General features: G+C 46.7%; 1 protein-coding gene across 1 annotated transcript in view; it reads left to right on the top strand.

Annotated features, from left to right (window-relative positions):
* AVL9 (AVL9 cell migration associated) overlaps positions 1–17,202 on the top strand; it is a 207,990-nt gene that overhangs the window by 133,601 nt on the left and 57,187 nt on the right. The window contains exon 10 of the mRNA XM_029589795.1: positions 6,420–6,958. Within this exon, the coding sequence (XP_029445655.1) occupies positions 6,420–6,958 (539 nt within the window). The remainder of the gene's footprint in view (positions 1–6,419; positions 6,959–17,202) is intronic.

The following is a 17,202-nucleotide window of genomic DNA, read 5'->3' as shown; positions in this document are numbered from 1 at the left end:
TAAACAGCGCTCAGGGGTTTGGAAAAGAAATCCCTGCATGTACCTCAGGCTGGCCCACCTCCCAGTTCCACCCCTTAGATTTGTGAGCCCTCTGATGACAGGGAAATACCTACCATACCTGAATATAATCCACTTTGAAATGGCTGAATGGTGGAATATAAATCAAATAAAAAAGGTAGACATGCTTTTGACAGTGTAGGTACTTTTCCTCACAGAGGGGAAGGGCAGTTTTCAAAGGAGATTTTTCTGCAGTGAAATACCAATTTACCTGCAGATATTCCTTTGAAAATTGCCCCCTAAGTGATAAAAGATGTCAAAAAGAAAAATATAACAGTTATTCAGACAAAGAACTCATATTGTCCCAAGTTAAGTTTGCAAAGAGGGGAGGAAAGTCTGTTTAAAAAAAAAAAAAAGTCAAAACAATCATCAAATAATTTGCAAATAAAAGAAAAAAACAAAACACCTGAACATGAAATTTCCCTACTCCAAACCAGGCAGAGCAAAATAAATCCCTAAGAACATAAGAAATTGCCATGCTGAGTCAGACCAAGGGACCATCACCCCAGCATCCTGTTTCCATCAGAGGCCAAACCAGGCCACAAGAACCACTAAGAAGATCCCATGCTACTGATGCAATTAATAGCAGTGGCTATTCCCTAAGTAAACTTGATTAATAGCCATTAATGGACTTCTCCTCCAAGAACTTATCCAAACCTTTTTTGAACCCAGCTACACTAACTGCACTAACCACATCCTCTGGCAACAAATTCCAGAGCTTTATTGTGCATTGAGTGAAAAAGAATTTTCTCTGATTAGTCTTAAATGTGTTATTTGCTAACTTCATGGAATGCCCCCTGGTCCTTCTATTATTCGAAAGTATAAATAACCGATTCACATCTACTCGTTCAAGACCTTTCATGATCTTAAAGACCTCTATCATATCCCCCCTCAGCCGTCTCTTCTCCAAGCTGAAACATCCTAACCTCTTTAGTCTTTTGTCATAGGGGAGCTGTTCCATCCCCTTTATCATTTTGGCTGCCCTTCTCTGTACCTTCTCCAGCGCAACTATATCTTTTTTGAGATGCGGCAACCAGAATTGTACACAGTATTCAAGGTGTGGTCTCACCATGGAGCAATACAGAGGCATTATGACATTTTCGTTTTATTAACCATTCCCTTCCTAATAATTCCTAACATTCTGTTTGCTTTTTTGACTGCTGCAGCACACTGAGCCGACGATTTTAAAGTATTATCCACTATGATGCCTAGATCTTTTTCCTGGGTGGTAGCTCCTAATATGGAACCTAACATCGTGTAACTACAGCAAGGTTTCCCTGTACGTACCCGGATCAGTCCAGACTGTGGGTTGAGCCTCCTTTCCAGCAGGTGGAGACAGACTAAAACTTGAAGGATGCCCTATATCAGATCAGAGCCTATCCTGTAACCCTTCAGTATTCGTTTGTCTCCAGCAGGTGCAGCAGCAGCTCACCCTTCGTTCTCTGCTTGGGCTAGTCAGCCTTTTCTTTCTTCTTCCTCTCGGATCAAGCAAGTACTTATTCTTATTTTCCTTAGTAGTAAGGGACTTTTTCTTTAGTGATTTTTTCCTTTTCTTCTGTGGGAGACTGTTCCGTCTCCCGGCTCTTGCCAGTCTCAGGGGGGCTTTGCCCCTTGTGCGCTGCTTAGCCTGAGTCCGTTCCGCTTCCCGGTGTGGGGACCGAGTCTCTCCGGGTCTCGTCCCCCCCCCCCCCCCCCCCCCCGGCTGCTGAGAGGGTTTAGAACCCGCTGCTGCACTCAGTTTAAAAAAAAAAAAAGTGAATAAATATTTAAAAGAGGAATTTCACTTTTTATTATTAAGTTGCAGGTATTCCCCTACCTCCAGCTTATTTGCAGCAGTAGACCCACATTTTTCTTCTTCGGGTCTCAGGAGGCTTGAACCGGCAGCCAGACAGGCAGGAGTCAGCAGGATTCCCCCCTGCTTCACTCCTGGCCTCCAGGCTGTCAATCAAATTTTTTCTGCAGCCTTTTTTTCCTCAGAAAGGCTCTCTTTGCCGCGGGCAGGCAGCCTGCCTCTTTTCTGCCAGCCCCCCATCGAGTTTTTGCCGTGGGGGTTTCTTCTATGCTTCCCTGCCGGGTGGGGAAGGTCCCTCCTCAGCAGGGAAGGCAAATTTAGCACGGGGATCCCGTCCCCAGAGCTTGGCCAGGCTGTTCTCGGGTAGGGAAGCCCGGGAACGGTGGCCATTTTGGATTTTTTATCGGCTCCGTTTTCGGAGCTTCCTGGGGCTGGGGGGGCCGATGTTTTGCGGCTCCCCCCCCCCCCGATTTGAGCCCCCCAGCCCCCCAGGAAGGGTTTTTTGTCACCCCTTCGCCTCCCCCTTCCCCTCCCCCACCCGGGATTTTTGGGCTCATTTTTTCCCTCCTCCTGCGTAAATTCCCTTTAGTGAGCATGCAGGAGGAGGTAGAAGGTCCCCCCCTTGCCCCCCCCGGGACAAAACATTTAAAATAAAAAAAATAATTAAAATTAAATAATTAATTTCTTAAATATGTAATTCCTAGTCAATTTAAACAAAAATTTCCGCACTCCGTGCCGTTGACAGTTCGGCCAGCTGCAGAGCCCCCAGGGTCCCTTGAGGCGCGGGTGGGCCCGGAGGTGCTCCCTCCCTGCCCCCCGATGGATCTTGGTACTCCCGGATCCTATAGCCAACCCGGTTGCGTTAGTTAATCTTCCTGGTGCCACCTCTTGTCCATGGATATGGCCCCGGTCCTGGCGGGATCCTGGTTTCGGCAAGCGCCTTCTCCTTCCTCCCACGCCCAAACAGTTGCGCCTGCGGCTTTCGCAGGCTCCCCGGTCGGGCCGTGCCCTAAACGAGCTCCCCCTCCCGGTGGCATGCTTTGTTTAAAAAAAAAAAAAAAAGGAAACCCCATAATCATTCTGTGGACTATTTCTGTGGTCGCATCTCAGGAGGGTTTTCCCAGTTTTCAAACGGCCCTGGTACGCCTGCTCGAGGCTCCTTTGAAGCGCACTCTGATGTTTTAGCACCGGGGATGTGTTCCACTATTTGCTGCAGTTTCCTGCTGTGGGCAGGTCTCACATGGGGTCCTCGGCAAATTTCCTCTGCGCCCGGGACCTCCCGTGGCCAGAGGCTGCGCATTCGACCCTTCTCCGCCTCGAGCCGGAGGCGATTGCCTCAGAGATGTCCGTCACACGGCTCCTCTAGCTGCGCCACTGGTCGGCCGCTCCGGCCTCCTCAGCCCGGTGGGGTACGTTGTCATTCAGAGGTAAGCTGTTCCTTGTCCAGGACCTTGAGAAACTAGGGCTTCCTTAGGGGATGGTAGGGGCCATCAGCTCCCGGTGGCCCGTCCGAAACCATCTTGGTCTTTTATACCCTCTAGTCCACGCTTTCGGGGCCAGAGTCGGTATACCCCATGCGGGCATGGTGACTTCTCAGGGGGGTTTGTCCTTCGTGATTGCAGTTTTTGTCGCAGCATTCTTGTGGGTGCCATCCCTTGCGCGAGGGTTAGCTCTCACGCTCAATCCTTACGCCTGCACATACTCCGGATTATCTTTGCCTCATTCTCCGGTCTCCTTCTGAGGCGGTTGCCTTTCCCTCTTCTCCGCGGATTGGGTCCGGCTCCGGTCAGACCAGGGGGTCCTCGACATTCTCAGACACGGGTACGTCTTTGCCTTCCTCGAGTTTGTCGGGATCTTTTTTCTGTTTCCCCGGGTGGTCGGTCCCTGCGGCATACGGTGGAGCAAACCCCTGCCAAGCTCCTGTGTCTGGGCGCGGAGCCTGGGTCCCAGCCAACGTACTTGCCACAGGCCACTATCCTATTTTCTTCGTTCACTCTTAGACCTCACGAGAGTCCCAGTCTCTCAGTTCCCGCTTCTCCGCATGCACACCCTGTGAGCATTCTCGTGCCGTCCTGCCCCGGGGCATTCCTCGTCCCACTCGTTTCTCACAGTGGCATATTCCATTTTCCATTTCATCGGGGCTGCCATAGTCTCTTCGCGTTCGCGTCCTCCGCCGGGACTTCGAGTTCTGGACGCTTCCCTTTAGTCTCGTGACGGAACCTTGCATCTTCACCAATGTCTAGGTGTTGATGGCAGCAGCTCTCCGCCAGGCAGGACTCCTCATCTACTCTTATCTAGGCGTCTGGCACATCCGAGCCAAGGCGGAGGTTCTTTGTCGGCGGTCAGTGTATCGCGTGCTAGCTCTCTTTGCGTCCCTGGGGCGGATACTGTATTTCTCTTAGAGCAATCTTCAGCCCTTCCCGGAGTTAGAGTACCTGAGAATCCACTTCGACACCCAGGTAGGCAAGGTCATCTTGCCTCGTGCGCGGGCCCTTGAGTCGTTCGGCCGGTTTCAGAGTCTGCCCTTGCTTCCTTCTTTGATGGCTTGTGACTGCCTGCAGATCTCGGGCTCCTCGGCTCCTACCCTCGACCTAGTCCCTTGGGCCCTTGCTCCAAATACGGCTGTTCTAGATAACTTTGCTGTCCCGTTGGCAGCCACTGGCGGAACAGTCTCACACAGTTCTCCCGTTCTTGGGCTCTACCGTCGCCATCTTACAGGGGTAGATTCCCCCTTCTTCTCTTGCTACCGGGCCTACCTCTCCAAGTTCCCCAGCGGACGATAAGGCCCACGGGTTGCCAGTCTTTCGGGCTGAGGCGTGGTCTGCCTCTCCCAGTATGCCCAGGGGACCTGGCCAGCATCTCCGTCTCGCTGGCACATTACGGAGGCTCGGGCGATGTTCCTAGCTCTTCTGGAGTTACTTCCTCTCATACGCGGCAAGGCGCTATGGGTCTTGCCCGACAACTCCACCACCGTGGCTTGCATCAATCGCCCAGGTGGCGCTCGCAGTCCGTGGGTGGCACTGGACATCAGCCTTCTCTTCGCCTGGGCAAAGCAACACCTACAGTGCCCGGCGGCCTCCCACTCTGCAGGCTAGGGAAATGTTCAGGTTGCTTTCTCCGTCGTCAGTCGCTAGATCCCAGGGAGTGGGAACTCTTTGGCTCAACCATGGTTTTCTCATCGACAGGTGGTCCCCTCCTACCTGGGCCTCATGGCGAATCTTCTCAATACCATGGTAAATTGGTTCTTCTGCTGGAGGGACCACGGCTCGGCAGGCATAGTTGCTTTGGCTCTCCTGTACAGCTCTGTTCGCCTTGGCCGGCGGTACGTCTTTTTCTACTTTCCCCCCTCCCCCTCCCAGTGGTCTCTGGTCGGGAAAGTTCTCAGATGGATAGTTCTCCACCGGTGTCTCATGGTTCTGGTAGCACCCAAGGGGCCGTTTTTTTTTTTACATAGACATTAAACTAACTGGAAACCAAAATATAGTATGCATAGTCTGCCTTCCTCTTATGAATCCTTGTTTCACTATGCCCCTCACCAACAACTGGGTACTGCTTCAGAGAGACCATGGCAAGGTGGAGTGACAAAGGAAGAAAATGAGCAATAATCTGCAGATCATTTTCTCATTTCTCAGTTCATTTTAATGTAAAAATATTTTCTTCATTGATTTCTTATGGGCATTGTAGCTGTCACCGAAGCATGTAACAACATGATCCATAGCGGAAATATGAAATGTTTAATTATATAGAACAAATGTTTCTGAAGTCTAAACTACTAAAGAAACAGAATAATAAAAACAGACATATAAGTTTACATGTAAATTAGTAAAATTAAAATAAAAGCTGTAATATGGAAAACAAAGTAAGAACATAAGAAAATGCCATACTGGGTCAGACCAAGGGTCCATCAAGCCCAGCATCCTGCTTCCAACAGTGGCCAATCCAGGCCATAAGAACCTGGCAAGTCCCCAAAAACTAAGTCTATTCCATGTTACCATTGCTAATGGCAGTGGCTATTCTCTAAGTGAACTTAAGTAATTGTAATTAAATATAGTTTGTGAACTCCGTAAGTTACTTTGTATATTAGGTAGGTACAAAAGTATTTATTTGTGAAGATAAAAATAAGACATTTTAATGTAAGACTTCTGAAAGATCTGGAGGCCTTGAATCCATTCCCAGCCTGTTTGTCAAACATTGGAGGAGTTATAGATGCTTGTTTTTAATGTTGATGATAGGTCAGGTTTCCGTTAATATCCCAGTTCTTGAAATCTAAACACAAGACCTTTGGCTTTTTCTAAAAGAAACTGCTAAAACACCTACAAGCTGCCAAGAGGTAGGAACACATTTCACACTTCAATGGATCTCCAGCAATCTACAGTATATTCATGTGCTACTCGCCTCTGAGTATGAGTATGTCTGTACTGGGACAGACAGATCTTGTAGAATAGTTCTTGCATTACTGTGCAAACACTGGGATTTAGGGTTTGTAATTTGTGGGTTGTAATGTTAGAATAGCCTTTTTGGCGTGGAAACATGTCTTCCCACTTTAAATGACTTCTCTTTTGAATTTTAGGCATGATTGAGCATGGTCTCTCAGACTGCTCACTGTACAGGCCACGAAAGAGCATATCTAAGGATACTGGCTTCCAGGAAGTCACATCCCTTGTAGACGATTATATTTCTGTTTCTGCTTCTGTCTCAAATACAATTGTGGAAAAAGGCAGTGATGAGAATGCATCCCACAACCATATGATGACGCTTCAGAACACAGATGCAACTTCTTCCCAACCTGAGTGCGACAACAGTAAAGCGCAAACCTCCAATGGAACCAACCAGCATTTGAAGCCGCCTTCCCGTACTTCCCCAGAATCCTCAGAAAGTGACTGGGAAACCCTGGACCCTAGCATCCTGGAAGAAAGTGTATTAAAAGAAAGGGAGCAGGAAAATGAGATAAGACAAGCTGAGGTCTTTCCCAAGGAATCTATAATCTCTGAATATGCTCCAATTATAGTGCAGCCACAGGCTAAAACAGGCCAGCCAGTGTTTGTTCCAGGACTGGTATCAGGCTTGGAAGAGGACCACTATGGCATGCCTTTAGCCATCTTCACCAAGGTAAATAATTGACTCCCTCTTCCACCAAAATCTCTTACAAGATAAGATTGGTATGAATAATAAAAAGAATAGGAGGCAAGGAGTTCCTTTTTTAAACACACAAAAAACCCCCTTTCTCAGTCCCATTTTCTTCCATTGTGTTTCGGTAGAGAAAAGGTGATAAAATGATGATGCTTCTTGAAATGAATAGTCCCTGTGTAGTACAGGCTATGTTAATGGGGCACATTATTTAAAATAATCCTTTTCATTTGCTTAGTGTAATGTATGCAAAGAGGACATAATGCAAAATTGTGCGATAGCAAACTAAAGAGAGATGTAATGGACATGTCTGTGCATGATCTTCATTCTGTGCTGCACATAGATAGTCAACGTTATGCTCTATGCTGCACCCGACACGATCCATGTTTGAGTATCAATCCTTCCTCATGGGGCGGTCAATCTGTAGTGCTCTGCTGCCATCATTACGGCTTGCTTGCTCCTCTTCAGATAGCGCAGCATAGAGCATAACATTGACTTTGGGCATATAATCGATTTAAGAAAAAAGCAGAAACTGGATTGCAACATGCACAGCTAAGTAGCTCTTTTCAATCTTGTTACTTCAAGTAAATATTGATCTGGACACTTTTGAACACACAAGGGTGATTTTATTGATGCAAAAGAAAAGAAAAAGATTCATTTTAAATGACCGTTGATTACAAAACATTGGCATAGTTATTGAATGTGACTTGTACACAGTATGACATATGCCCTATTATGATGGTCATATCTTACAAAATATAAGATATAAATATTGGTGAGCAAGTTATTTTTCACCATTGTGATTTTCACATGTAACTTCCACCGTCTTGAATATTCCAGTTACACGTAAATTTTGATACTATTCAGAGTAAATTTCCACCATCCTGAGGCGCTTAAATATATTTGTTCGCCCGTATACAGGTAAAAATATAAAATGTTTAATTTAATATGAAGCTTATACTCCCCATTTCCTGGCAGAAATACATTCAAAGCAGCTTATGCTAAATAAAGTATCAAACTAATATCCCACAGAAGACAGTAACAAACCAACTGTCTAATGTAGATTGTACTAATATATTACAATCAAAAATATAGTTCATTTGTAAAGGGATTAATAGAATTTTATATATATATATATATATATATACACTAGCCGTTAAGCCCGTAACAACAGGCTCGGTCCGTTTCCTTCCCACTCCCTCCCCCTCATTTTCCCTCCTCCTTCACTCTCTCCCCCCTCCCTCTCACTTCCCTCTCTCTCACCTTCCCCTCCCTCTCCTCTCCTCCCTCTCCCCTTCCCTCCCTCCCACCCCCCCTCCCCTTCCCTCCCTCCCTCCCTCTCTCACCCCCTCCCTTTCTCACCTCCCTCCCTCTCTCACCTCCCTCCCCCCCTCTCTCTCACACCTCCCTCCCTCTCTCACCTCCCTCTCTCTCACCTCCCTCCCCCTCTCTCTCACCTCCCTCTCTCTCTCTCTCTCACCTTCCCTCCCTCTCACCTTCCCCTCCCTCTTCTCAGTCACGCCCCCTCTCTCAATCCCCTCCCCTTTAAGATCATCCACAACCGGCAGATCTCGGGGGGGGGGGGGGTGTGTCCCTCCCGCGCGCGCGGCGCCGCTACTTCTCCTCCCGCTCCTGCCGGCAGATCTCGGGGGGCTGTCACTCCCGCGCGCGGCGCCGCTGCTTCTCCTCCCGCTCCTGCTCGTCATCGTGGCTGCCGCCGCTCCTGCTCCTCCCACTCCTGCTTCGCGGCCGCCACCGCTCCTGCGGCCCCACCGCCATTTTTTCGTCGCTGCTGCCGCCGCTACTGCTCCTCCCACTCCTGCTTCGCGGCCGCCGCCGCTCCTGCGGCCCCACCACCATTTTTTTTTTTGGGAACGCACGGCTCTGACCGACGTGCTCGCCCGCACATGCGCGGTAGAGCTGCTCTCTGCTGCGCATTTGCAGGCCGTCGGTCAGAGCCCATTTATAAGGTAGATATATATATATATAACTCTATTAATCCCTTTATAGGACAACCCAATTACTAAGTATGTACTGTAGAGCAACTATAAATGCATAAATCATGGCCATGAATTAAAACTATCCTTTGTTAGCCATCTCATACAGATTCCTATGATCCATCACACACACACACGCTTTACATTACACATGCCCCCACCATATCATGACGCGCACACAAATGTATACACATTCCTCCTCATATCCCACCTATTCACACAAGCTATACTACCAAAAAATATAGACCCCACAATCCCCTTAAACATACAACCTTTCCACAGACTGCCTCTCAGAACCTCCACCCACACATCCCCCTGTCCACCCAAACATACACACATACTTCTACATACACCCTCACTCCAACATATCCTCCTCACACACGTGCACCCTGCACCCTCTCCACATCTTTTACAAATTTGTTGGAAAACATTTCCAAAGCATGCTTGCATCTGAATGCTTTCTCTACTTATTTAGGTTACGAAACCTTCAGAAAGGGGGTTATTCCTGAGGAACTTTCAGGAGGAGGAGAGGAAGAGGGAGATGAAAATTGGTGCCAGAACTGCTTGAAATCTGAGTTCATGATCCTTTTGCTTTGATACCCAATATCACAAATTAGTCTATGAAAGTTGTGCTAAAGTTTCATTGTGCTACTTCAAGCCATTATTGATTGACAGTATTGCAGCAGTTTTGCACTATAATCCTCTAGTCCATTTTTCTATGCAAATAGTTCCTGATTTTGAGATGAATAATTGTTTCCAGCTGTAGTTTTTATATAGTTATCAAGGTGTACAAAAAGTATTTAAATTTCTGATATATCTAAGGCCAAAGACTCGGAGCATTTTTTTTTGGTTTTGAGTTGAACTAACTTGAAAACTTGATGTTAATTAACATTTATTGCCCTTCTAATATTCATTTTCATATTTTGCTAAGCATTAGATGATGTAGTGTTTAAAATATAGGACTATTCTGTGTAAGAATATTGTAGACAACTTGACTTTTCTTAGTGTCCAGTCAAATGAATCCAGAACAAGTGGGTTATGCACCTCTACCCGCAGATGGAGAAAGAGCAAACTGTCATCACAGTACATTTATTTATTTTTTATTTATTTTTTATTATATACCGGTGTTCGATTTTACATATCACATCGGTTTACATTTAAACAACATTTGCAGGAACTCATGCTTTACCTTTGTCAAATACATTAAACATTTAAATATGGGGATTGTTAACAAGTGATATAAAAGAACATGGGGAATGGCTAACACTATGGGATGCTCGAAGGGGTACACAAAGGGAAGTGCCGCTTTGTTACGCCCCTTCGGCGCGCAACGCTTGGTGTTCTGGCGCTGTTTAACGTCCGTCACAGTCCTCAGTGACGTCAGAGGGGGCGGGTCTCCCGATCAAGGATCACACACTGCCCCTCCCCTCTCATTTCCAGATGGATTCTTTCACTTTTTTTTCTTTCTTTCTGTCTTTCTCATCGCTGTTAGTTATTTCAGGGAGCCCGGTGGTGATGGTGTGTGGCATCCCTGTGCACAGGCACCCGGTGTTCTGGCGCTGTTTAATGTCCGTCACAGTCCTCAGTGACGTCAGAGGGGGCGGGTCTCCCGATCAAGGATCACACACCGCCCCTCCCCTCTCAGTATATATACCCCTGCAGTAACATTACAGTTAATTACTTTTATTTATTTATTTATTTATTGCTTCTGTTATACCCTTGTTTTATGTAAACCGATCCGATATGGTTTATTTACTATGAAGGTCGGTATAAAAAAGTGTTAAATAAATAAATAAATAAATAAACATCAGCCTGCCAGTATTCTCTGTCTCCAGCAGATGGTGGACGTGCATCTCCATACTGTGGATTGCTTCATTTTGAAAAAGGAGAATTAAGGATATTACATTTGCCTCACTCTCCTGCGGTGATTCCAAAAGGTCCCTCCCACAGTTGAGAATTCCTGAGGTGATTTCCATGGTCTCTCTGAGTGCCTTGGTTCGGTAGCTGGTTTTTTAGCTGGCATGGACTTAGCTGCTTAAGCAGCTGAAAGGCAGCAGGTGCAGGAAGCTGAGCGCAGTGGTGATTGCATATGCCCTTTCACCCTGCAGCCGGAGACCGTCTCTGTGCCCAGCCAAGTAAGGCTGAGCTCAGATAAATTTTAAAATATATATATATAGCCAATTGGAGCACTGTTCTGATATTCGTCCCACTCCATGGGAGATCAAGGGATGTGAGCAGCCTTTGTAGGCTAGGCCCCGCTGAGGCTTTTTCGCTGCACGCTGCGTGATAGGCTGCAACGGCATTTCACATGCTTTCTTAGGCTGCCCTCTACAGGATTGTCTGTTCGGGGTATGCGTCCAGGTTGTGAGTCCAGTTTTTGGACGCTTATTCGGGCCTTGTATTATGTACATCTAAGTTAAGCGGTGCTTTAAGTGGCCGCACACTTACCTGTGCGTATAAGTTATATTGTGCGCTTAAAGTGTTTTATGGCACATATTTTTGGGGATGCCTAAGCGTTGGATGCCCAGTATTTTTGAATGTACATAAAAAAAAAATCTAGACAGATGTCTTCGGCTACCGCTCAAGCGCACTGTCGGCCATAATGGCGCTTATGCCAAAGAAACCTAAGCGCCTTTCTCTTTGCGCTGCCTATCATATTTAGGAAACTCAGCCAGGAATGCCTGCTGACTTGTGCCAGCGCTGTTCGGAGGCTCAAAGAGAATTGCCTTCCTCTGATTTCACTAAGCCTGGCTCTTCCCTGCCGGATACAGGCCTGGGTACAGACAGCTCAGGTGGGGCACCTGATTTTGGAACTCCCCTAGTTCCTTAGCAGGGGATGGTAGCTCAGTGAGTATGCCACAAGTACCCTTCTACCTTTTCATGGATAGTTTTTCCAGGGATTGCAATCTTTTCTCCAGGGATTGCAATCCTTTCTCCAAGTGCAATTTCCAGCCCTCTCTAATACCACCAAAGTAAAGTCGCAAGTAGGAACCTTGAGGGGTCCTACTGTCTTGCACTGAATTACTTCTAGAGCGGCAGCAGGACTTCCTGATGGAAGTCCAGATGGCACGGATGATGATTTTATTTATTTATTTATTTATTTATTTATTTAAAAACTCTTCTATACCATCGTTAAGTTAATTCACTATCACAACGGTTTACAGAAAGGCACAATAAGAAAATAATATAATTGGTATAGATTACAAATTAAACATGTGCCAACATAGAATGTAGTGCTAGAGCTGTGGCTTTACTTACTGTCTCCCTTCCAGTCATTAATTCAAATTTGATCATATTATGATCACTGTTGCCAAGCGGCTCCACCACCTTACCTCTTACACCAAATCCTGCACTCCACTGAGAATTAGATCTAAAATTGCTCCTTCTCTCATCAGTTCCTGAACCAATTGCTCCATAAAACTGTCATTTATTCCATCCAGGAACTTTATCTCTCTAGCATGTCCTGATATTAGTTACCCAGTCAATATTGGGGTAATTGAAATCTCGTAAATACAAAAAGGCAAATATATAATCAATTTCAAGCAAAATTAAATATCAATATTAAAAAGAATCCTTAAACATTTTGAATAGTGTTTCTATTCTAACACAGCTTGTATTTGAGATATCTTGATAGGGAAGTAATTTATTTTTAGCCAGCAGTATTTTTCTGCCGAGTCGGCAATTGAAACCTCCCATTATTTACTGCAGTACCAATTTGGTTAACTTCCCTAATTTCTTTTAGCATTTCACTGTCTCATCATTTTGACCAGGTGGTCGGTAGTATACACCTATTGCTGTACTCTTCCCCAGGACATAAGGGGTTTCTATCCATAAAGATTCGATTGTGCATTTAGTCTCTTGCAGGATCTTTATGCTGTTGGACTCTGTGCCATCCCAGACATAAAGCACCACCCCGTCACCAAGTCGCTCCTCTCTATTGTTGTGATATAATGTGTACCCTGGTATAGTACTATCCCATTGGTTATTCTCTTTCCACCATGTCTCTGAGATGCCAATTAAGTTTGTCATCATTCACTGCTATACACTCTTTCTCCTATCTTACTTCTTAGACTTCTGGCATGAGCATACAAACATTTCAAAGTGTGTTTTTTCTTTGTATTAACGTTCTGCTTTTCAGTTGACAGGGATAAATTAGAATCTTTTAGCTCAGGTGACTCTTTAATTATAGGCACATAGACTACTTTTCTTATTGAAACCTCTCTTTTGGGATGCCCTAATTCTAATGCTTCATTAGTATACTTCGAACATACCTCTCTCTGAACCATGCACTGCTGAGCGTCTGAGAGCTTTCCAGTATCAAGTATTCATGTTCCCTCGTGTAACAAAGATTATTCCAGGACAAGCAGGATGCTAGTCCTCACATATGGGTGACATCAGTAATGGAGCCCTATGTACGGAAAACTTCTTTAAAAGTTTCTATGAAACTTTTGACTGGCACCAGAGTGCCTACTGAGCATGCCCAGCATGCCATGATATTCCCTGCCACAGGGGTCTCCCTTCAGTCTTCTTTTTTCCGCGAAGCAGTTAGCCTCGCGGTCTCTAGGAGTCCTGTGGAAATTCTCCACAACTTTAACTTTGAAAAAAAGTTTAGAAAACTTCAGCCGCAAAGGGTCTCCCCTTAGTAAACACCGTCGCGATAAGTTTTTGGATTTTCGCGGTTCCGTTCCGTTTTTCGACAACTTTGTTGTCCCTGGTCATTGGCCGTCGACGGCTGTCCGGCCCCAAAATGGCTTCAGGTTTCAAAAAGTGCCCCAAGTGCACCAGGAACATGTCCATTACGGACCCTCACCAGGATTGTGTCCTCTGTCTTGGTGAATCCCATGATGTTAAGGCTTGTCCCTTATGTGCAACCATGACATCAAAGGGCCGTCGTCTCCGACTAGAAAAAATGGAGCAATTGTTTAAAATACAGCTTTTATCAGCTCCATCTACCTCAACACAATCGTCTCCGCCTGGGTCGATTCGAAAAGTCGTGTTGAAAAAGCGTCTACCAGGTGAGTCAGGAGATGCTCCTTTTTCCTCCCCCTCACCATCGTCCAGGGCATCGACATTGGGCAGTGAAAAAGCCCGCGAAAAGGAATAGCATCGCCATCGCCACCGTAGGCCGCATACGGCATCTGCTACCTCGATACCCGGGGAGCCATCGACAGAAAGCGGTGCAACTGCTAAGAAACCTCGGCTCCAGGATCAGGCTTCGGAGCCATCGACAGGGCGATCCCCGCCGATTCCGGCGCAGGGAACCGTGCCTCCTCAGGGCCCTGAGGAGGTACCGGCATCGCCATTACCGCCTCCCCCCATGGGTGCTCTGTTTTCACCATCCATGCGGGTGGAACTTGATGTATATATACGTCAAGCAGTCAGAGACGCATTCATCGAGGCAATGCCACGACCTCAGCCTTCTATGCCAGCGATGCCATCGACACCGATTCTGATGGCATCGCCCGTTCCAGCACCGGTACCCTTGATGCCGATTCCGGCCGTACCATCACCACAACCATCGATGCCGCCGGTTCCTGCCTATGGACCGCCGATGCCGTCGATTCCCATTCGGCCACCGGCACAGATACCACCATCGATGCCAGGTCAAGAATCCTCCATTTTTCAACCATTAATGGATAAATTGGATTCACTAATTCAAGTTTTTTCTACTTCACCTCAGGGTTTGGATTCAGATACACTTCCAGAACCAGTACCTGGTCCATCAGGGGTTATCCCACCTATGAGACCACATACACCACTATCTGAGGTTCCTTTTAAGCCTCTTAGACCATCAGGTCATCCACTGGATACTGGTACTGACTCAGGGGACGATATCTCATCTGAAGAAGCTATCTTATCTGAACCTTCACCACCAGAAGACAGAAGGAAATCACCCCCAGAAGATCTTTCCTTCTCTAACTTCATCAAAGAGATGTCTGACACTATTCCATTCTCGCTCCTTTCTGAAATAGACACTAGGCAGAAGACCTTGGAGGTCCTTCAGTTCGTGGATCCTCCTAAAGAGATACTAGCTATTCCAGTGCACGAAGTCCTGCAAGAGCTAATGTACCGGATGTGGGAGCACCCTGGCTCTGTGGCAGCAGTTAACAAACGAGCTAATGCCACATATCTCGTCCAACCCATTCCAGGGTTTCAAAAATCTCAGCTGCCACACCAATCTGTAGTGGTTGAATCAGCCCAGAAAAAGGCTAAGAGACTGAAACAACATGCTTCCACACCTCTAGGCAAAGACAGTCGTTTCCTAGACAGTTTAGGAAGAAAGATCTTCCAAGGAGCAATGCTGGTCTCACGGATAAACTCCTATCAATTATTCATGAACCAGTATCAGCGTGACCTGTGGAAACAGGTTGAAGCTCTTTCTCAACAACTTCCAGACCAGTTTCAAGAGGGTTTCTTCTGTCTCGTGCATAAGGGCCTAGAAGCAGGCAAGCACGAGGTGAGAGCCACTTATGATTGCTTCGAAACGGCCTCCCGTTTATCAGCCTCGGGTATCACGGCTCGGAGATGGGCCTGGTTAAAATCCTCTGAACTTAGGCCAGAAGTGCAGGAAAGGTTAGCAGACCTACCTTGTCTAGGTGAAAACCTTTTTGGAGACAAGGTCAAGGAGGCAGTGGCGACCATAAAAGACCACACAGAAACCCTAAAACAATTGTCTCAACTTCCTCAGGAGACACATCAACCTTCTAGGAGGCCTCCTAGAAGAGAAGTGAGAAAACCATATTATCGCCCTCGACGATACTACCCTCCTGCTACCAGAGCGAGACAACCACGCCCTTCTCAGCGTTCTCAAGTTAGACAGAGGCCTACTAGGCCCCAGCAGCCTGCGCCAACTGCATCCACATCAGGCTTTTGAAAACCACCCAGAGAGCAGAAGCCCTTCTCGAAATCCTCTACCACACATACCAGTCGGAGGTCGAATAGCTTATTACCATCAAACTTGGACCTCCATCACAACAGATCAATGGGTACTCTCAATTACAACTCAAGGGTACCGCTTGGATTTCCTCACTGTACCAAACGAAAATCCTCCTCTTTCATCTTGGACAGTGACTCATCACTCCACAATCCTGCAAGCAGAATTGTCCACCCTTCTGAGAGCCAGGGCCATAGAACCAGTTCCCAGGCCTCAGTGGGGCAGAGGATTCTACTCCCGAAATTTCCTCATTCCAAAGAAAACTGGGGGCCTACGTCCTATCCTGGACCTCAGAAATCTCAACAAATTTCTAAAGAAAGAAAAATTCAGGATGGTATCGTTAGGCACCATGCTACCTCTTCTTCAAAAAGGAGATTGGCTCTGCTCTCTGGATCTTCAAGACGCTTACGCTCACATTCCCATTTTTCCTCCTCATCGACAGTACCTGCGATTTCTGCTGCAAGGTCAACACTTCCAATACAGAGTGCTACCATTCAGCCTAGCCTTAGCACCTCGAGTGTTCACAAAGTGTCTTGCAGTAGCGGTAGCACATCTTCACAAACAAAGAGTGCATGTATTTCCTTACTTAGACGACTGGCTCATCAGGAGTCAAACACAAGGCGGAGCTCTCACTTCTCTCCAGCTCACAATAAACTTGCTTCACTCCTTGGGATTTCTCATCAATTACGAGAAATCCCATCTCACACCATCTCACCAGTTGCAGTTCATAGGTGCAGATCTCAACACCATCACAGCAAAAGCTTTTCTTCCAAGAAACCGTGCTCAAACGCTCGTTCTCCTAGCGCACTCTATTCGCAATCAGTCTCGAGTTACAGCTCATCAGTGCCTCACCCTACTCGGACACATGGCCTCAACAGTTCACGTCACTCCCATGGCCAGACTGACCATGCGACTAATGCAATGGACACTCAAAGATCAGTGGATTCAAGCCATTCAACCATTGTCCACTCCCATTCAGATAACACAAGACCTCAAATCTTCCCTTCTCTGGTGGACATCAACGATCAACTTGCTCAAAGGCCTACCTTTCCAGCAACCAGTTCCACAAGTGACTTTAACTACAGATGCATCCACCTTGGGTTGGGGAGCGCACATTGGTCATCTAAAGACACAGGGCACGTGGACAAAGCAAGAAGCCTCCTTTCAAATAAACTTCCTGGAGCTTCGAGCTATACGCTATGCACTACATGCGTTCAAGGGGCTGTCTTTCACACAAGACTGTTCTGATCCAAACGGACAACACAGTAGCCATGTGGTACATCAACAAACAAGGA

This window comes from Rhinatrema bivittatum, chromosome 2 (genome assembly GCF_901001135.1).
Source record: "Rhinatrema bivittatum chromosome 2, aRhiBiv1.1, whole genome shotgun sequence".
NCBI lineage: Eukaryota > Metazoa > Chordata > Amphibia > Gymnophiona > Rhinatrematidae > Rhinatrema > Rhinatrema bivittatum.
Note: the sequence above shows the minus strand (reverse complement) of the source record. Positions and strands in the feature narration are given on the sequence as shown.